The sequence below is a fragment of the Aedes aegypti genome, chromosome 1, assembly GCF_002204515.2.
Source record: "Aedes aegypti strain LVP_AGWG chromosome 1, AaegL5.0 Primary Assembly, whole genome shotgun sequence".
Classification (NCBI taxonomy): Eukaryota; Metazoa; Arthropoda; class Insecta; order Diptera; family Culicidae; genus Aedes; species Aedes aegypti.
In genome coordinates, this window is record NC_035107.1 from 84340578 (window position 1) to 84363822 (window position 23245).

The window sequence follows — 23245 nt, forward strand, 5'->3', positions numbered from 1 at the left end:
GATTCAGTAACCCTTAATTAAGTGAATAGCGGTATTTTGGTGCTGGAGACAAAAACGTGTTCCGCAGTGTTATTGATCAATAACGGCGCCGGTCAAGTCCTTACAGTTAGTTGGGATGGGAAAGGAATGTTAGGGTGTAATGATTGTTGCTTCCAGAGACCGAGAATACCACTGCATCTCCACAATCACCACGGGAAGGGTGTTTATTAGTGAAAGAGGAAAAGATCTGGGAGTCACCATTGGTCAGTGATGCGATCCATGGATAAGGAGGGAAAATACGACTTAAACTTAAAGCTAGTTTTGCATTTTGTCTCGAGAAGTTTTTGGTAGAAGATTTAAAAAATACGTCAACATCCGTTATGCCGAACCATTCAAAAGATGTTTTTAGTAATGGCGAGAAGAAAAAAATATATGTATATATTAAAAATAATATGAAACAGGAATGATGCCAACACTTGTAGTGACGAACCATACATAGTTTGTTCGAAAATTACAGAAGAGTAACGCTGTACATTTTTGTCTCGAAATGAAAAGTTGTTGGTAGGAGTTTTAAAAAATACGTCAGCATTCATAATGTCGAACCATTCAAGAGATGTTTTTAGTAATGTTAAAGAGAGAAAATATATGTATATAGAAATTATGTAAAACAGGTATAATGCCGACACTTTTAGTGACGAACCAAACAAAGTTTGTTTGAATAATACATAAAAATAACGCTGCCATGAAAAAATGTGTCATTATAAGCATGAAACGAGCTCACCAGTGAGTAATCCATCCTCGACTGAAGACAGATATCTTTTCGCACTCACACAACGCGAACCGTAAACTACTTGGCGTCCCGAAAACAAACTGTCTTGCTTGGGCTCTCCGAAGCACTCTGGACCGAGGGTTGGTCTGATTGGCATTCAAATTTGACTATAGGTATGTTTCAAGCTAAAACCTATTCGAATCGCTATAACTTTTTTGATTCTCAATATTTTTGCACCAGTTTTCCACAAGTTTGCAAAAAAAAAACTCTTCTACTTTCAGAACCTATGTCGATATTGATCATCGATCATCTAGTTTTGAAGATATTCTGATGTTCCTTGGGGGAGCTACATTCTCCATATAAAGTTTCTTTGGTCGTCATTTTGTTTTCAGTAAATTTATCAGAGAAATAAAATATCTGCTATACAGTTTTATTAAATTAAAAGTTTCTCTGAAAAAAAAAATACAAATTGGTTGAGTTTTTTCAAGGTATCTTATAATTGCAATATGATGGTTTTTTATGTTTCCAAGATCCTCCGACGTTGGTACACCACATTAATGCTCATATCTAAAAAATGATTGCACCAAATCGCTTCATTTTTTTCACAATTGACTCAATACAAACATTTGCTCTAGGGGTCGTATAAAAAATACGTGCATAATCAGGTAAGGGGGCGTCAATGAAAGTGTGGCAGTGCATAGTTATTGGAATTAGTCATGAGTGAGAGGGACCCTCCATACATTCGAAAACAGGAGGGACGTCATATTTGAATTTTCCCCTAGAAAGGGTGGGGAGAAAACAAAGAAAGTAAGGGTGTCAATATAGGAGACTCCTCCCACTAGGATGAAAGTATAGTTTTCTCTTACAATCATCACTCAGTTCGGTATAGGGCACACATACTTTGTAGTTTTTAGTCTATATACTTCATAGGGGTCACACGCAAATCAAGTCACGCCCCATGGGTCCTCGATCTTTCGAGTAATATCGAAAGCGAATTATATCACTTCTGCAACTGAGTCTACAAAAGCCACAGAACTTCTAAGAATTGTTAACGCTTGTCACGCTCTGCCTAACCTCCATCACTCCCTGGAGCGTGACATGATTTGCGTGTGACCCCAATGAAGTATCTAGACTGAGAACAACAAAGTATATGTGCTCGATATCGAGAGAAAACTATGTTTTTATACTCCTATATTGACACCCTCCTTCTCTTCTTACCCCCCCCCACCCTTTTCTAGGAGAAGATTCAAATATGACGTCCATCGTTTTTTTTTTCGGAATTACTAGAACCCCCTCCCTCCTCTCTAACATTCTCTCCAATACCTAATACATGCCCTATCTAACTTTCATTGATCCCCTCCTCCTCCAAATTATGGACGTCGTTTTTGGATGACCCCTAGCACCAATGTTTATAATATCCCATGAAAAATATCATAGTGATAATATTAACAATTCAAATACATCACAGCGAGCGTAAATCGCAATAGACAAAAATGACATTTTTGCGTGTCTCAAGGATCAAATTATGTATCGCTAGTAGATTTGGGGTTACTGAATCTGATGCCGTTCTCAGAAATTTCCCAGCACGTCACTACTGTTAGCTACAGATCGCCAAAATTGTATAAAACATTGGTTTTATTGATGTTAACCTCAAATTTGAAGTATATTTTATTGATTTTTTTTGTGATCTTATCCACCAAGCATGCAAAAGAGGACTTAAACTTTCGTTTTAGATATATTTTGGTTGAAATTTCACGATTAAATGAAGAATAAACCGATTTTTTCAACATGCTTGCAGCCTCCATACAAAATTCTTCGTTTCTCTTCTATGGCAAAATACAATACTTTTCTAAACCATCAAAAAATAACTTTTCCGCATCAAAAGTATTATAAACTTTGATGATAAGTGTTGTTATACACATAGAGTTTGAATTCTGTGGCAAATTAAGCAAATAAATTGCCTTACAAGCTGGCAAAATTGCATGCAAGTTGGCTGAAATAGTCAATTTTTGCATTTTCAACAACTTATATCTCAAAAACTAGACGTGCTATGATATTTCTGTAAACGGCAATGAATTCAGCAACCCTTAATAAGGTAAATAGAGGTATTTTGATGCTGGAGACAAAAACGTGTTTCGCAGTGTTATTTGTCCGAAAAATTGCACCAGCGCGATAATAAATTGCTTACAAAATAGCACATGGTCATATAAATAAGTTGCCCTGTAAATGCTTCTAGTAATATCAGCTTCAAAAAATCTTTTAAAATCATGAAGTTTGATGCTCATATTGATATGGTTCCAGATATGTTCCCAATTAACCACTTCCCCCAGGGCACCTGGAAGAGTGGTATGTGCATCTAATGTTTCTGAAAATGCTACTGGAAACATAATGTTGAAGGTCGATGCCACTTGGATATAGCTCCGGATAATATTTACACGATTGGAAATACAAACATGACTGACCTTGTTTTCCGGAACCAGTTTTACGGAAATGGTCATATTTCTGAAGATTTCCAACAAATCTTAATAAGTCCAGTGGCATTCAACTTCCTATTAGTTCTTGTTTTCAGGAAAATTGTGAACATCTATCCCACTTTACACAGCACAAAAATACAAGCGACAGAAAAAAATGACATTTGGACATGACCTCGGAGAATCCGTAACATCTCCGGTGTACAGTGACCAATATGCATGGCCAAGCAAGTTCCTAAAACTAGACCAAATTTGCCGTCGACTGCTTCTGGATGCATCCAATTTCATCAGTTTTTCATAAAGTTATAAGCATTTGAATTTAGGTAAAATGTTGCCTATCTCAATCATTTCGCCTATCCCCTGTACTTTATTTTACTTAGGTGCTTTCAAATAAGCACATTTTGAAAGACAAGTGTTAATAGTGGGCCGGACTTAGCGAGAATTACTCAATTTATTTTAAAGTATAGCGCTTTGTGATAAAATAATACTTTTCTTAAGATATTTTCGTGCAATTGTGCTTAAAGAGAACGGTTGTGTTTAATTAAAACTTATATCTCCATAATAATGACCACGAATTGAATGTACCTACTTTATATAAAGTAAACCTCATACAGGCCAACAGAAACATTGAGATGATCTGGATTGGTGATTGTCCCATGAACCTATTGTATATACATATCCATGTGCCCAAAAGATAATCAAGTTGTATTTTGATGAATATTTAAATTAATTAAATAATTAAATAAATCCTCATATGTATCTCGATTCACCTACTAAAAACAACTTTGAAGCAATAAAAATATACTGCCAAAATTGAACCAGCACAGTATTTGATTTTGAAAGGTTTGAATGAAATTATCGACGTCCATTTAATACATCCGATTATTGGATATCCAACTGCGAAAATTCTAAGAACAAATTGATTCCATTAAAAGTGGAGTCAATATACGCGAACCAGTGTTGCCCAGTGCAATCAGTCTTCTGCCTGTCCAGCAGCTCTCCTCTGACCTCAGACAGACGTGCAAAGTTGCTGTTGTAATCTGTCATTCAGGGGGCAAGACTTCCCAGCATATATATTTTTTTGCTCCACGGCGTCCATCTTCTCCACCACAGGTATCATTTTCGGAGGTTGATTAATGAGGCTTCGGTTAGTTGGAAAACGCAAATTGATTGAATAAGTGCCGACTAACCGTCTATGGGCTTGCATGGTTAGGTGGGTTTATGCGGGGATGTGCCAGCTACGGGTAATTTGTCACATCTGAGAGGATTAGGTGATTTTCGTGACTGCAGGATGGAACCCACCGGGAAGGGGTATCAGTAGCAACAATTTTGGTAATTGACAAGCGGTTAAGTACAGTTAGCATGATCGATGGGGAATTGCTATGGTTGAGGAAATGTTAACTAATTGAATATTTCCCGGTATAAATTGATCTAGTTTATCATTTCATTAAATGTGTGAAAACTCCGGGGAAAACTTTTTTTGGTTCTCAACAAAAAGGCTTCCGATTTTTGTAGCCTTTTCTATATTGATTTAAGTATCTTCAAATAAATAATGAAAGAAATCTATCGACTACTGCGCCATCTACGGTGAAAAATGTAATTGAAACAGTTTACCCATATATTTGGTTGATTTTCACAGTTTGATGTTGTACACATTGTGAAAATTCTGAGAACAGATTATACGTCAGCGAGCCAAAATTTATCAAATCCTGGTTTAAGTATGTGAAACGTCAATCACAATTTTTAAGAACAGTTAGGTCGTAAAACAACTTTTCCCTCTGAATCTAGATCATTTGGATTTCGTTATATACTACAATCGTATATCCTTAATTGCATGACAACGTATCATTAGCCAACATATTTGACAAGGTCGTTTTCACGGGGAGTCAGCTAATTTTACGGCTAGTCCAAATGTCCGAACTAGTTTGTTGAAAGTTCATTAGTCACTGCAGGTTACCGACTGGCTGTGCTAGCTTGGTTCGGAGCTGCAACTAATTGGTTATTTTTTGCACCGACAAGTGCCTGAAGGAAAACGGTAGCACGCTAACAAATGTTATGGCCTCTTCTTACTGGCTTCTTAAGCAGCGAGTGCTCTCCATATTTGGGGTCATTCTCCGAGACATAGTTTTACTGAGTATTTCGGCAACAAGTGATTGTAGAGTCGCGAGACCACTGTCATCTAAAAAGCATGCAATTAATGGTTAGTCAAATATTTCTTGCTGTTGAACTATGTTATCGCAGAACAAGTTAATGTATGGGAGATCAAACAACTAACCATAAAAGGTTAGTCTCCACTGACTATTGCCGGTGTCATATTTCATGTTTTTGGATAATTTTTATTCAGAGTAAGGGTAGACGATTCACATGTTTTTGCTGTCAACACTTTATGGAACCAAACAAGACGCGAGATTTCTAGTATTTGTAATGACGCATCGAAACGAAATACAAAAAATACGATGAATTTTTCGAAACGCTATGAGATTTGTTTTTTGGTTTACTGAATATATTTTTCAACATTATTTGTTTTGGCTTTTGTTACGGTAGGCTTGAGAAGTCATTTGTTTGTTTTTTCTTCACTGTTTGATTTGATTTCACGAATGCGAAATCAACTGAGAAATTCTCGCTGAAACCAGGCCGTTATCGGCACCCATCGTTAGAATTCCAATTTTATGTCACTGATCGCTAGTAGGGTAGGTGTACCAGTTATGGGCATAGTGGTTCCCTATTTCACCATACGTCTTCTTCTTCTTCTTCTTAGCATTAACGTCCTAACAGGGACAGAGCCTGCTTCTCAGCTGAGTGTTCTTATGAGCACTTCCACAGTTATTAACTGAGAGCCAAAGTTGCCATTTTCGCATTCGTATATCGTGTGGCAGGTATGATTATACTCTTTGCCCAGGGAAGTCAAGGAAATTTTTATTACGAAAAAATCCTGAACCGACCGGGAATCGAACCCAGACACCTTTAGCATGGCTTTGCTTTGTAGCCGCGGACTCTAACCACTCGGATAAGGAAGACCCCTTCACCAAACGTGATTACTTTAATTCTATCAAATTTTGAAAATTATTATGTGTTTTAGAAGTTAGATTTAAGATACATCTTGATGTTAGAACATTCGAAAAGATTTGAAATGTGAAAGTTGACAAAATTTCCCATATGGCCAAATAGGGAACCACTATGGCCATAACTGGTACACTTCCCCTATATGCTTAAACTAAAGGTTGGTCCTTTCGGTTTTCCCAAATTGGTGGACCCCTTGCACGCCAGCTTGCTATTCAATTTGCGAAAAAGCCCAGTTTTTGATAAATCGAAGGTATTTCTTCACGTGATATGTCTCATACCTTCCTTGGAACACATAGCAAGTTTAGTGGCATCGTATAGAGGAAGGATATATCTTTCATCTGAAGCTAACAAAAAAATGACAGTCATTTTAAATTTGGCCGCCATCTTGAATTTTGTTAGAAAAACCTTTTTTTTTACCATTAGCGCACCGCTTCTGAGGTCATTATCAGAAACCTGAGAGGAAGCTGCGTAAGATAGGCTATAAAAACTAGGTCAGAAATGGTAATTAACGGTTTTCTAAATCATGTTCTACGATTTTGACGTATATGGCGATTGCAGTCAATGAACACATCATTTTTTGCACAACATAGAAACGAGTTTTCAATCGTTGGTCTTTTGTTCGATTTGAGTGAAGAATAAGAGAATTTATTTAAGCGAAAAAAAATCTGGATCCATTTTGGATTTTGACACCATCTTGATTTTAAGTAGTAGAATGAGTTTTTTACCTTGCTGGCACACAACTTGATGAATTTCGCTATACGATGTCACTAAGTTTGCTACGTATTCCAAGGAAAATATGAGGCATATCACATGAAGAAATACCCAAGATTAATCCTCAAATGGGCTTTTTTGCAAACTGTTTAGCAAGCTGGCGTACGAGGGGTACACCTGTGTAAGAAAACCGAAAGGACCACCCTTCAGTTTTAGCAATAGACAAAACTTAAGACCAAAAACTAAAAATTAGTTTTTCCCTGAAGAAGACATCAACCCCGTGTCGATACGTTTAGCAAATGATAGACTCGTTTTATTCCCTTAAAGACTGCATAGCCATTAATCCCAACGAATTAGTAACATTTACTTAATTTAGGGTTGCTGATTTCATCATCGGTTCTTTAAATATCATGGCACATTGAGATATTGGCTGTTGAAAATGCATTGATCAACGATTTCAATTTATACGGAAGTATACCAGCAAATTTCCATTCAACGATTTACTTGCAAAATTTACAACAGACTTAAAGCCTTTTGTGTTTAAGAAAACTTATCAACAAAGTTATACTTGTGAAGCATGAAAAACATTTGTATCTTGCCTTTTAAAAGAAATGAAGAATTTTGCGGGTATGTTGAAAAATAAATCGAAGATTTATGATGCAATTTAAACAAAATAATATCCTACATACAAGTTTAAGTCATAATCTGCATGCCTGGTGTACAAGATTTCCTAAGGGTTTGACGAATGACAGTTTAAATCAGGCCTGCCCAACCTTTTTGGCTCTTTTTCGACATAAATGGTTGGTATGTTTGCAAGAATAAACCAATATGAACAAAATTAGTCTCAAATGAAAGCTTTGTGGTATATCTGTCTTATCCATGTTGAAAATTTTAAATTTATATCAAACTCTTCGCTAGCGATGCAAGCAAAGGTAAAAATCAGTCCGGCCCGCGGGCCGTATCATTTTTTGAACTTAATTGCATCGGTAGTAAAGAGGTTGATATAAATTTTAAATTTCCAGCATGGCTTAGACAGATATACTACAAAGCTTTCATTTGAGACTAATTTGGTTCATATCGGTCTATTTTTGTGAGCGCACCAGCCATTTATGTCGAAAAATAGACAAAAAAGTTGGACAGGCCTGGTTTAAATTTTATGTAAACATTGATAAAACCAGTATTTCCTGCAACTTTTGAGACATGTAGCAAAATTGTGGCAAGCTGGAAAATTTCTGGCATCAGATTTAGCAACCCCCAGATTTACTAGATACATATGATTTGATCTTTGAGAGACACAAACATGTTTATTTATTGGTATGCTTTGATAATTACGTTTCTGATGGAATTCTCAATCAAAGCGTCATTATACATATTTCGAATCAAATACATTTGGTATAAAGTACTTTTGGTCGAAAGGACATTTCGTCGAATGGACGTTTTGTCGAAAAGTATTAGATTCCAATAGAAAATACATGGCATTCGGTCGCATAGAAATTAACAGGAAATAAAGTGTTTATTGAGTTATGAAGAATGATGTAATTTTAAAATAATGATTAAAACAATTCAATAAAGCAATTTAAATTTATTATCATACTAGTGGTCCCGACAAACTTTGTCTTGCCATCAAGTAGGCTGTTGAAAAATGCTATGGAACGTTCCATACAATATGACAACTTCGTTCACTCCCGTTTTTCCTACTTTCCCGTTCAGTATCCTGTTCTTTTGATATACATATACACGTCGCAACACTATGGAAGAATTTTCAAAATCCAATACCCCGTTCTCAAGCCATTTCGTGACATACAAACACCATTCCGTTTTTATTTATAATGGTAGAAGATTATATAGATAGATAGATGATGATATTATCTCAAATAATTATAAATTGGGTAAATTATTGTTCATTGTTCATTGTGTCTACATATAAGATAAATAAAAACTACATTTGAAGTACAAATGATGATATTTTTAAAGAAAAATAAATTTACTAAAGCTTAGTATTTCGTTTAATAAGAAAAATCTTCTTATCACGCATTGCCATTATTATTCGAATTATTTCAAAATTACACACAAACAAATGGATGTAACAAGCTTGAAATTCCATGAAACAAAACGTCTCATGTTTCTATCGATCCAACAAAAGTTGAGAAACTGTATTATTTTAAACAATAAGTTGTGTTAATCAGATAGTTGTATAAATGATAGTTACGTAGTAAAACATGAATTGATTAATTATTAACCTTTGATGAAAGGCATCCTGCTCAAAAATGCAATTGAATAAATGTCATCGATTTCAATACATGGACGCATGCCATTGAGTAAAAACTTGAGTTCTGCTAAGTAGTCTATTAGATCAAACGATATTGCAATTAGCCCTTTTGATCAAATGTCATTCGACCAAATACCCTAAAGAATTATGTTGCAATGGTTGATTGAAAAATCGTTTTGTTTAAAAGATTTTAAAGCGAACTAGAATTTTCGTACAATGAATGATTCTAAATTTCAAAATGTAATCGTTCTTTATATATAACTGCTAATCTTTATCCAATGACCAGACCTGTTACAATTGGGCATAGAACAACTTGGTCACCCTGGCGGCAAACCAGCATGTGACTAAAAACCTCACTAGTAAAGAAAGAAAAAAAAACATGGTTACCTCGAATTGTATACGTAAAATATGGGAACCAATTTTGATGTCGAAGTGTATCAAAAGTTCCGCCTGTAGGATACGTTTTCCTACTCATGGTGTTCCGTATATTTTGACTGCTGATAAATTACATTTATTAGGCAAATCTGTGACTTCGATGTCGAATCTGATGCCTTTGATTGATAATAAGTTGATAAGTCATTGAAGCGGAAATAATCAAGCAAAATAGTTGTGTTTCTCTTGTCAGGTGAGACGAGTCGACTTATGTGACGAAAGTAGACTTGCTTACATTTGAAATCAGCTCGTCGCTATTTATCTATGACATTTGGTACTTCCACGTTTGGTCGAATAAACATTTGGGCAAAAAGACATTTGGTCAAAGGGTTTTCTTTATTGTGTGCATCCTACATGGTGTTGAACAAATTTATGTCCTTTAAATATTTGTTTTCTGGAACTTATTTTGCAAGACTCATTGTTAATGCAGGCCAGGATGCATAATACGCAACTAAGTATGGGCCATCCACAGTGCCGGATTTGGCCTTCGGGCGGCCCGGGTCAGATATCATAAAGGGGGCCCTTTTATACAAAATTCAGCACGTTTTGGAATTCCACAAACCAACGTATTGAATTTCAGTTTTAAACGAGATGGTTCAAAAATATGAGTGGCCCAAATGAAAAGTGGGTTGTGAGCTATATACATAAAAAAATTCAACTGTTTTCAAGTTTTCCAAGAGTGTTTTTAGGTGATTTTTCCGTTCAATATAACAATTCGTAGAAGACTGGCTCGTTTTTCGGCTTCTAATCTGCAAAGCCGTTTTACTCCAAAGCTTTCTTTGATTCCATTTACTACAAATTTCCAATTTGCCTCCGGTACCAACGTCATTAAACGAAAATCGAGCTACCACGGTATACCTCCCGGGTGAGCAGCAGAGACCATGTTCTTTCTTCAAAAATTGTGACCACTAACTTCGAGTTGCCACGAGTACCGTGGCTCCATTCCATATTATTTTATACTGCAAATTCAATTAATTGTATAGACAAAAAATGAATTTCGGCTCCGTAAAGCGTTAAACGCGATTGGGCCTCAAATTTGTTTATTTGAGGCTTAATCGCGTTTAACGCTTTACGGAGTCGAAACTAAACAAAAGTTTGTCTCTGGTTGGGAAAAAACAAGTAATTTCAGTACTGGCAAAAATAAGTTGTGTACTTTAGGCTCATATATTGGAAATAACTTCAAATTAGATCTGTGAATGAATCATCAAGTTATATGCAAAAGCGTCTAAGTTTTAAAGTTTTTAAACATTTTGCCAAAAAATGTCCATATTTTGTAACTCAGATATTTTGGAAACAATCAATTTACGATAAGTATAATCTTCTACCAAGTTTTGCATTTCATATAAGTGAAAAAAATGCAAAAGCATGCCTTCTTTTAAAAATTAAATCAAATCAAAAACATTCCAATTTAAATTTTCTGGCATTTTTTTTTTCAAAATAGTATTCATTATAATATTTTCTAAATTCTTGATAGAATTTGATCAATTTCCCATGAATCAAATTTCTAGTTATTTATGAGATGTAATTCAAATTTCAGGTCAGTCGATTCGTTAGAAGCTGTTATACAGTTCCCTAAACTTTAACATTTTGTATGAACATCGTATGTATATTCTATGAATTTTATTCAAAGCTAAGCCATTACTGAAGCAAAGCTAAGCTTATACTGAATCCAAAGAAAACTTCATCAACTATGGCATACAAAATAGAATAGATATTTAAAAATACAGACTACTGCGTCACAACAGACTTTCTCTTACACTTCGAGTTTCTGATAGAATTGCAAACATTTTTTAATTTTAAAGTTCTGATACGAACCCTATAAACTCTTTGAATTGAACAGTGATTTGCAGGTTTAGCCGTATTGTTTTAAGATCATGCAAAAACGTTGAGCGCATTTTAAATTCCATTTTTTTTAACTAATTAGAGAATAATTTTGAAGATTTTGGCTAAACATTCATATTTTCTTGTAATATATTTATTAAACAAATTGGTGAGATTCAGATATTAGGCGAAGAAAACAATTTACTTTAATATTGGAAAGTTGACCGAAACGTTTTAGGTATATGTTCAAATATCTAAAGCTATTACAAACTGTTTTTTGTTGTCAATTTTGGTTGCTCGGGGGGTCCCCTTAATCGGGGGGCCCGGGGCATTTGCCCCCTCGGCACCCCCCCAAATCCGGGCCTGGCCATCCATTAACGTAAGACAATGTTGGCGCTTTACAACCCCATGGTAACATTTTTTGTTTGGAAATTAAAGATAATTTGTGTTGTGCGTAAGAAATTTCAAACCCTCCTCCACCCATAACCCTTCTTCTTTCTGGCGTTTACGTCCCCACTGGGCCAGAGCCTGCTTCTCAGCTTAGTGTTCTTATGAGCACTTCCACAGTTATTAACTGAGAGCTTACTATGCCGATGACCATTTTTGCATGTGTATATCGTGTGGCAGGTACGAAGATACTCTATGCCCTGGGAAGTCGAGAAAATTTCCAACCCGAAAAGATCTTCGACCGGTGGGATTCGAACCCACGACCCTCAGCTTGGTCATGCTAAATAGCTGCGCGTTTACCGCTACGGCTATCTGGGTCCCAATGCCACCCATAACCCCTTACGTTATTTATGGACAGCCCCTAAGCAAAGAGGCATGTACCATTACAAAACAGTAAAATACACCATGACGTTTTTGTTTTATTTATAGGAAAAAAAAGTGAATTTTGGATGATTACACGAGACAATACAATTGTGCATTTTTTTTTGTAAATATTTCAAATAAATATATTTCAATAAATATTTTATTGACCTAAATTTCATAATTGTTGTTTATTAAAAAATAGATCGTTTTGCCATTACTAATGCACAGAGATTTATTTGACAATATTTGAATACGTTTCTATTAGTACTCAAACCGTTAATTTTAGCGTCAAAACTTTGTTCGGAGAAGTTTCTTGGAATATTGAAAGGCATATTTCGATGCAACATGTTTTGTTATCAATTCACCTGAAAGTGAGATAGATAAACTAGATTTCAGACTCTCCTAGATGTTCACTTCTGCTTTTTAAAGTGAAATTGATGATATGGACTGTTCATTGTATGAAGTGAACATTATGTTTGTGGTGTATCTTTTTTATTTATTAATGAAATCGTTATCAATTTTCTGTGCACCGTTCAACTATTGTTTTTGATTGAACAACTTTTTTTTTCCAACAACTAACTGGATGTAGAGCTTTAAGCCTTCTAATAATATATCACCAATTTCTTACTCTAGGTCACTCTAGTCAGTCATCCATTGATGGCCAAATTTACTGAAATACCATCCTTTTACTCCCAGCAAAAAAAAAGTAGAGTAAATAACGTGTTGAAATTGGTTTGAATTACTGAAAAAACTATGTTTAAATAAAAGAGAACTAAATAATGAGTTTAAACCGCAATTTAAGGTATAATTGTCTCTTAAGTGTTGTTTTATTAAAAAAAAAACTCATACCTTCAAAAAAATGTACAAATATTTACTGATCTACAGCAATTTGGAAACGAATAAATACCCTAGTTGCGTAACTTGTAAACGTTTTACTTCAAATATCTTGATCGGTTATCGCAAAATAACGTATTATGAATACAATATTTGAAAAATTAACTCGAATTCATGACAGCAGTGTTGCCAATTTTGATGATTTTTATTGTACTTGGAGAAGTCTTCAGAAAATAACATATTTTTCTCTGTGCTTTAAATATGACTTGGTGACTAACTAAGCAACTCTTTTTATAGATTATTTTTCATACAAAGACTGTGTACTTCCTACAGGAGGTACTAGGACTTACCTACAAATTATGTTCACGTCAGTTCCTTTAAATTTAAAATACCTTTATTAAAAACAGTAATTTTTGATGATGCGGTTTAAGAACAAGTTTTTTTTAACAAAAAATATTGATCGTCAAATTTTTGAGCAAATCTATCCATCTATATATAAAAATGTAATTGTGCTTGTATGTTACGAAATGGCGTGAAAATCGGTCAACAGATTTGCACAATTCTTTCACTATCACCTTTGTGCCTGCGACGTGTTCGTGCATTAAACAAACAATGAAAGTCTTGGGAATAGTCGAAAAAGGGGAAAAAACTATTCTTATATTGTGTGTGGGAGATTGCATGCTATTTTTCAATCACCTATATAATGGCCAGATGGCGTTTGCCGGGAACACTAGTTCCGAATTATCATTGATATTGATAACCTTCAAAAATCTACTAATAATTATTTTGGTGGCCTTTTCATTATCACAACATCGTACAATATTAGCCTAACGATGTACAGAAAACCGATTACGGTTCTTCAAGTAATTAAGTGGTCATGAGTATCAAAAATTAAGATAAGAAACGTTTTTTTATGTTACCGTACTAGGGTAGTCAGAAATATTATCGAATGTTTAAAGTGTTCGAGTATGAAATTACAAAAAGAAAATATCTCTAGAATCGACTTGTACACTGATAGCAGAGCCGTTGAACTTCATTTTTCTACCATTTAGGAGTACAAAGAACGATTTTTAAGATTGCATTCATACAATTATACATGAAAGAATATTCAATATGATTTTGACCTCCAGCAAACCTAAAAACTATACCCAAGTCCACGCCAAAACCGGCTGTTCCATACGTTGGATCCATAACACAGCGGAACAAAGTTTATATTTTTGCGTGTCTCAAAGGTCAAATTATATGTCTTCAGTATGTTGCTGATTCTAATGCCGTTATCATAAATGTTCCAGTAGGTCTCGACTTTGAAGCAAGAGTTTAATAAAATACTGATATTCTATAAGATGAGATGAGATTGCATGATTAACACAATTTTTTGGTATAGTAATATTTAATGCCAATTAGAGCTTTTTTTTAGATGGAATCGATTTATTCAATTTTTTTGTAGTTGTCTCATCGAAATTCGAATTAATTAATTTTTACTGTAGCGGCAATCAGAGACCGTCGTTTTTCTAACATGTAGGGGGGCTGGGGGCAAGAAGGACACCTTAAGATATATAGGTTCAAATCATGGTTGAATAGCACAATTTTTGAAAATTATTCCAGTGTAAGGGAAAGCTCACCTCTTGTTCTAAATGATGTTATCGATAGATTTCAAAAATATAAAAATAACATGATGATTTGAGATTTTTGAAAATGTCCCTTCTTATGAGGTTTTTCAACGAGGCACGGGGCAAGAGTGCCACTCGTATGGGGCAAGAAGACCACCAGAGCTAAATGCCACGAATTTTGTATATTATTATTTCCCCACCTAAACGATAAATTCTAAAGTACGTAAAGATAAAAACTGAGGGATAAAAGTTGACTTATAGTTAAAAAGTAATTTTAAGAAATTAATTTAGTTCTCATCTTATTTGACTGTAACAATAATAGTAAAAAATTTCAGAAACCATTTTGAATGTCCAAGATGGTTTATTTTGATTTTATTTAGTAGGAAGCATTGATTTAATGCAATATTAAACAAGAAAAATAAATGTTCATGTGATTTTACATGAGAAAATTGCGGTGTCCCTCTTGCCCCATAAGATATACTGTTTATATGTAAAACTTAATGCCAAAAGAACTTTTTCTAAAAAATTTCCTCACAGCTATATTAAATAATTGAAAATCATCAATACTGTGCGGAAAAACAAATAGGTTTTGTATTTATTGGGAGTAAAACCTTGTTTTCCAGTCTTACATTTCTTATAATATTTCGCATTTTTTGCGTTGGTGAGTTAAATACATTTTTCTAATTTTTTGTACTAAACATTTTTAACTGTTATATTTACACAACTTTCAATTAGTAATCAATTTATGCTTATCCTGCGTTAAACATCAAAAAATTGATTTGAACTACGTGAAATTAGAGGTGGCACTTTTGCCCCGGGTGTCCTTCTTGCCCCATGTCCCCCTACAAGTGTATTAAAGTTTCCTTACTATAGCGGAACGGTTGTTTATCAGGTTGGTCTTGAGGCGGGTTCCAAAGAACAACAATTGCAGCGACTATTTCAGGATGATTTTCCATTGCCATCGTTTACGAAACAAAATCTTGAAGAAGATCTTAATGCTAGTAGCCCGACACCTACAAAAATGGAAGGAAAGTGGATACCGACGTCCAATAAGAGACTTTACTACATCCTTATTTTGTGCATATTATGGCTATCCTTTGCATAACAAATTTACCCTTCTCTTCAAAATAGGCTGTTCTTCAGAGCATTGCAATGTGTCTGTGTGAATTTCGCCAAAATTAAAGGACAAATCCAAACAAAATTTAGTATGTAAAAATTATTTGCTGACAAACTAGCTGCTTTTTTGTCTTCTAATATTAAAAAAACATTGTTGAGCCAAACTCGTTATATACTCATGAGGAATTGTACAATTATCTCCCCACTCTCTAACTATAATAGGTCTCAAAATGTTATGCATTCGGGGTAATGACACATTCGAGGTAATGGCTTTCGGGGTAGTGGCATTCGGGGTGGTGGCGTTCGGGGTAGTGAATTCATGAATACATAAAAACTTATTTTGGTAGTAAACTAAGTGCAAAAATCGGCAAAAAAGCTGACAAACTGGCAGGGACCCTGATAGCCGAAGCGGTAGACTTGCAGCAATTAAACAGGACCAAGCTGAGGGTTTTTTGTTTCGTAACCGTCATTCAACAACCAAGTGTAACTTTGATTTAAATTCAATTTAAACAATTGCTCAGAACTGATAACGATAAAGGAGAACTTAAATGATTTGGAACCATTTGATCCTTAAACAAATAAAAATGGTAGGCCATGGTGACAACATGATAATTTTATAGCGCTCCGTTCGTCGAATCTAGCGTGAAAAAGAACATACAATGAACAAGGATCTTTTATCAATCTATCACCCTTGAAGGAAATGTAATGAAGGAGTTCTTATTAAGACAAAAAAATAAGGCGCAATTTAAGACACAACAGTGTTTCGGTTAACTTCAGATTCGTCCAGTATATATTTTCACATTAGGAATTGGATTGATTGTTATTTTTTTCATTGCTTGAAAACGGCGTACTGAAACAGAATACTTCAATAACTTCAATTTGGGCCTGTATCCTAAAACTGTCATTTGTACCTGCAGACATTATCAATCTTTTTAAATTTTCAAACCGTGATAATAAACCTTATGGCACTATGGAAACGATGTGGGCTATGTGGGTGAGGAGCAATGTGTCAAAAAACTTGCCAGCTTGCTGAATCGCCAGCTGTTAACTACATCTGGCACCCATTGATTGCTTAGATTGATGTACCTAGCATTCCAGATACCTTGATCTGCACCTTTTTGCCTCTTGTTTACATGTGTGTGGAATATGCTCAAAAATACTTCATAAACTGCAAAAGATTGATTGTTTTAAATCATAGTTAGATGTCATGTTCTGCAAAGTTGTTTATTTTAATCATATATAAGAAGTACTACAACATTCCAAATACTTTAAAAACAAAGATGCTAAATTAATATCGAAAAACAATTTAAGTGGTTATTATCAAACACATATTACACGTTCGAAACTATGGTAAATATTTTATACACAGTGAAAATAAGAAAATTGTTATCCCTGGGCTAGCAATTGAAAGTTAGCATATTTGAGCGCATTGAATATTAAAATTCGATCAGTTTTGAGTTAAGTTGAGTTCAGCAAATTTTAATGTTTCCAAGCATCCGTTTTAAAAACGTGAGAAGAAGACAATTTCAACGCACTCGCGATCCTGCTATGAAAATTATATGGCAGGATTTGCAGAAAGAAATCAAGAAACGTTTTGCTCAATTAAGAAACAAAACTTTTGAAAATAAAATTTCTCAATTGGACCCTGGCTCTAAGCCCTTTTGGAAATTATCTAAAATTTTGAAAAAACCTCAGAAGCCAATACCGGCATTGAAAGAGGTAAACAAATTATTACTAACTAATTGCGAAAAAGCTCAAAAACTTGCTATGCAGTTTGAAAGTGCGCCCAATTTTAATTTAGGACTTACTAGTCCAATTGAAAATGAAGTTACTCAGGAGTTCGAAAATATTCTCAATCAAGAGAACGTTTTCGAAAATGCCTGGGAGACTGATTTGGAAGAAGTGAGAACTATTATTAAAAAATTCAAAAATATGAAAGCTCCTGGCGATGATGGAATTTTCTACATCCTCATCAAGAAACTTCAAGAAAGTAGCTTATCATTTTTAACAAATGTTTTCAATTAGCATGTTTTCATTTAGCATATTTTCCTTACAAATGGAAAAATGCTAAGGTTGTTCCAATTTTGAAACCAGACAAAAATCCTGCAGAAGCTTCTAGCTATCGTCCAATCAGTTTGCTTTCCTCCATCAGTAAACTTTTTGAAAAGGTTATTTTGAACAGAATGATGGCCCACATCAACGAAAATTCAATTTTTGCCAATGAACAGTTCGGATTCCACCATGAACATTCGACCACTCATCAACTTTTACGTGTAACAAATTTGATCCGTTCCAACAAATCTGAAGGCTATTCTACTGGTCTTGCTCTTCTAGACATAGAAAAAGCATTCGACAGTGTTTGGCATGAAGAATAATTCAAAGTTATCTGTCAAATCGTACACTTCAGGTTAATTATTAGAACTCCAGATCTGAAAGACTTCCTGTAAGAGCTGGTGTTCCTCAAGGCAGCATTTTGGGACCAATATTATACAATATTTTCACATCTGACTTACCTGAGTTACCTCATGGATGTCAAAAATCTTTGTTTGCGGATGACACAGGCCTCACCGCCAAAGGACGAAGCCTGCGTGTCATCTGTAGTAGATTGCAAAAAAGTTTGGATATTTTTTCTTCACACTTGCAAAAATGGAAGATTTCTCCTAATGCTTCCAAAACTCAACTAACAATATTCCCACATAAACCAAAAGCTCTTTATTTGAAACCTTCAAGTAGACATGTTGTCACGATGAGAGGGATTCCAATAAATTGGTCAGATGAAGTTAAGTATCTAGGGCTCATGCCAGATAAGAATTTAACTTTCAAAAATCACATTGAGAGTATTCAAGCCAAATGTAATAAATATGTAAAATGTCTCTATCCCCTTATTAATAGAAAACCAAAACTTTGTCTTAAGAACAAGCTTTTGATATTCAAACAAATTTTCAGGCCAGCCATGTTGTATGCTGTACCAATATGGACTAGCTGTTGTAATACCAGGAAGAAAGCTCTGCAGAGAATTCAAAATAAAATTTTGAAAATGATTCTGAGGCTTCCTCCCTGGTATAGTACCAATGAGTTACATAGAATATCCAATGTTGAAACATTGGAACAAATGTCAAATAAAATAATAAATAATTTCAGGCAAAAATCGTTACAATCTTCTATTGCCACGATTAATGCGTTATATGTTAAGGTTAAGTTGGGTTAAGTATATTCAAAGCGTTTTTTTTTTTTTCACTTATACTCAGGTGAAATCAACTCACCTGTAAAAAATCTGAACTGCTACGGCAAATGAAATGTAATATGTTGTTAACTAAATGTTAATTAAATCGTAAATTTGTTTTACCTAATTAGGATGATAGTGTTGTCTTATAACACAGAACACCTAGATATAAGAAATGAATGTAATGTTTGGAATGATACTAATAAAGAAATTAAAAAAAAAGTTTCCAAGCATTCTTATAATTCTTAGAATACTGGCTTGGTTATTTGACTCGCACACAATCAGCATAGAATGAAACATTGCTCAAAACTTCGAAGTAGGTTTTCTCAAAACTAGGTTTTTGTCACTGACATCCCTTTGCTTCCAAACCACTTAATTTCATGCTAGTCGTTACTAAGAAAAAGCCGAAAAGAGACCAAACAGGAACTAATAAAACTAAACTTAACCTAATAGGAACCAGGATATAAGAGTATGGTTTTTCATAGCATCAGAGTAAACATCTTTCTGAGATCTAAGACTGTTCTGAGAATTCCTCGTGACATTACAATAAGTATTACTGTATGTGTTTTCCATGATTTTCTTGAGGGATTCATCAGATATTTATTCAGGTACTTGCCCAAATGTTAAGGTACTACTCCGGATTTTTTTTAAAGAAGTTTATTTAGTGATCTAAGGAATTTTTCCACGAAGTGGCAAGTGAATTTTTGAGAAACTTTTTGTTTGGTAAAACTGCAGGTGTAGTACAAAGATAAAGTGCTGGAAAAAACCTCTGGAGAAATTTTGGATTCCTGGGAGGAAATGTGAATATATTCTTAGAGGAATCCACATGAACAGGTGGTGGAATTCTTGTAGGTTTTCCCAAAAAAAATCCTTTGGCTGTTATTTTCAAGCACTTTCCAAATTTCTTCGAAAGAAATTCTGTTGAATTCTTTGGAAGATCTCCTAGAGTAACAACTGGAGGATTCGGTTCAAGGATTAGTAAAGAAAAATATCTCTGGAGGGAATTCAAGCATAGTTTTGGAATAAAATGAAAGTAATATCTGAGATAATTACTGGAGGTAGTAGCTTTGGAATTTTCAAGGGTTTCCTGGAGCAAACTCTGGAGAAATTCGTCTCATCATTCTTTGAAAAATTGCTGGAATAATTTTTAGGAGAATTGGTAGAGAAATCTCTAGAAGAATTTCCCTGTATGATACCCTGAAAGTATTCTAAATACAATCACAATGAAAATGATGCATTTCCTCGTGGAATCTGTACATGTCATAGTCTCTGAAGGTTTCTTCGAAGCCTGTGCAATTTTGCATCAGGATTCAATGCAAGTAGAATAAGGGAAAAGGAGACTTTATAGACCATTTTAGTTAGAATAGATACTTCAGATACCTTTAATAGAAGCATGAAACGAGCTCACCAATTGATAATCCATCGTCGACATGGTAGCTCCAAATCACTTCAATTTTGTCATCAACACGCCTGACGCATACGGGCTATTTGAATAATATGCGCTGTTTGGGTTTTACGAAGCTCTGCCCAGAAGACGCGCGAAACCCGAAAATATACTCCTGCTAAGTAAATGCGAACTTTCGCGCTAGGGCTTCACGAAGCACTGCCTGTATGTGAATATATTAGAAATCATAGTCGGTTGCTCGGTTTTCAGACAGATTGGACAAAGTGTTTTTAAAGGTATCAGGAAAACGTACCCCAAGCATTCGAAATATCAAAATGTTTGCATTATTTGTTCTTATGATTAAACGATTCGGTTTAATGAAACATCTGCATCAAAATTACATATAAAACTCAATATTGATGGAGCTCTAAGCATATCCTAAGCGCGTCAAAATATCACATCGTTTGATTGACTCTCATATTGTATAATATTGTTTCGGTAACACTTTATTTAAATAATTATATTTCTTTATATAATGTTAAGTAATTTGGACGCTTAGAAAGTTTGCTTCTTAGATTCCATTTCTGAAGAAAAACGGTCAAAATACTTAAATTTATAGAAGTTTGTACCTCTTATAAACAAATGACAGTTTGGTTACGAATACAATATTAGTTGCATTTTTCGGTTGGGCATTGTTTGATCTAGGGACAATGCAAATCGATGATGATGACTAGGGATTACTAGGGACAATGAAATCTTGAAATATCGCGAAATTAAATTACGAAAATTATTTTATATTTTGGATTTGAGCTTCCATTCACAACTTTCTCGATTTGGTGGATTTTCCCATTTTCTTTCATCTTTATAATCTACTTCAGGTATTTAATGTATTATGGAACATTTATTAATCTTCCCTTATCTCAATTTCGGAAATAGAACTTTTTTATAAAATATCTCCAAATTCCAAAGCCTAGGTTCTATGCATAAGCCAGCCGCGAAATGCCCTTATAGGTTTATGGACAAAAGGTCGAAAGACAAAAGGTCGAAAGGACAAAAGGTTGAAAGACAAAAGGTCGAAAGGACAAAACGTCGAAAACAATTTGCATGGTGGGAAATTTTTCCTTCCTTGCAAAAAGATTTTCGACCTTCTGTCCCTTCTTTTTTATTCTTCGACCTTTTGTCCTTTCGACCTTTTGTCTTTCGACCTTCTGTTCTTTCGACCTTTTGTCGTAGATTCGCCCTTATAAAGGCTAAACAAATATGTGATTTTAAAAGAACTTTTGGAAAAGCCTAGGGAGCTCTTATCACTACAAAAGTTTTCATTATAACGAGCATCTACTATCCGTTTGAGCAGAACATCCTATTCAGAAACAAAACCGCAATGAGCGTTGTGTTTATAATCCCCCTTAAAAGATCTGAGCTCCGATCTCCAAATTCGGTACTGAATGCACGGGAGGTCAAACAATTAATCATAAAAGGTTAGTCACCGTTGACTGTTGGCGGTGTCATATTTCATGTTTTCGGATATTTTTTTACAGAGCACTTGTTGATCCGGTTTCCAGATTGATTCATTTGTCAATCATTCGGCAACGTAGAAGGTGATTGATTCGAACAATCGGCCCAGAACCTGCTTAGCGTGATATGTCATTACGGATTCTAAGCACTTCGAATGCCTTGTAACATCTATGGCAGAAACGTGCTCACATTTCAGCACGCATTGTCACGTAGACGGTCACCAATGCTTCTTCTGCTAACCTTGCACGTCAATCTTCACCATAACCAATCCTACAGCGAAACCAATAGCTAGAATTCAGCACATCGTTGAAGACCTTCATCGGTAAAACACTTCTCCGTCTGTCTGGCTCTACGCATTCACCACTTCACCAATCTCGATCGCCGATCAATTGAGATCAACTGCTTCAACGGTGTCATTATTTCACTTATTACCAATTTACCAACTCCATGGTAATTTTCACCTAATTGAACTAGCTATTCCGCGTCCCACACAACTAACCTCCGACTTCAGCGGATCGATGCGGTCTTGGTCTCGGTCTCGATCAGCACAGCAATCGATGCCCACCGCAACCGGAGCGGCCAGAACTTCACTTCCAACGACAAACAGCGCCACCAGAGCGGCCTGCAGCAACCGCATCTTCTTATCCACCAACCGATCCGTCGAACTTTCGATTTCGATAACACTTTTCACATACACAGCATACGCGCACGCCGATGAGCTTCTCTCGCTAGACCGCAGTTTGGAACATCATCATCACTACGTCACCGTTATAACCGTCACCTTCGAAGTCTGAGATGCGAACCGTACAGCAATATCAACGCAAATGAACCCGGCGTGGCGCGCGATCGTAAAAATGCGGAGCTACTCGTTTATCAGCAGCAACAACCACCTCCATATGACCACCAGCAGCAGCAGCACCTGAAGAGTTGTGCACTACAGTGAGATTCCGGTTTTGGTAACGAATTTGAATTTTATATTGCCGAATTCGATCCCATTTTTTTTTTTTGTTTTCGATTGAAATAATTGGTTTCAAGTATATCATAAGCAACCCAGACAACCAGAATGTACGTATAACTAAATCAGCTTTTGCATTAGTCGATGCTTATATGAGCAAAGTTTCAGGTATAAGATGTCACGAAAAGGCCTTATACGTACAAAAGTGGAAGCGATATACGTGCATATTTTTATGACTAAAATGACATGCAACGCGTGTAAAGATTTTATTGCGAACTATTCT

At 35.2% G+C, this 23245-nt stretch overlaps 1 protein-coding gene across 1 annotated transcript in view; it reads right to left on the reverse strand.

Annotated features, from left to right (window-relative positions):
• Nucleotides 1-22866, reverse strand: part of LOC110675736 — a 42091-nt gene extending 19225 nt beyond the window's left edge. Inside the window, exon 1 of the mRNA XM_021841465.1 lies at nt 22507-22866. Coding sequence (XP_021697157.1) covers nt 22507-22644 — 138 coding nt within the window. The 5' untranslated portion in view covers nt 22645-22866. The remainder of the gene's footprint in view (nt 1-22506) is intronic.
• Between the last annotated feature and the right edge of the window lie 379 nt (nt 22867-23245).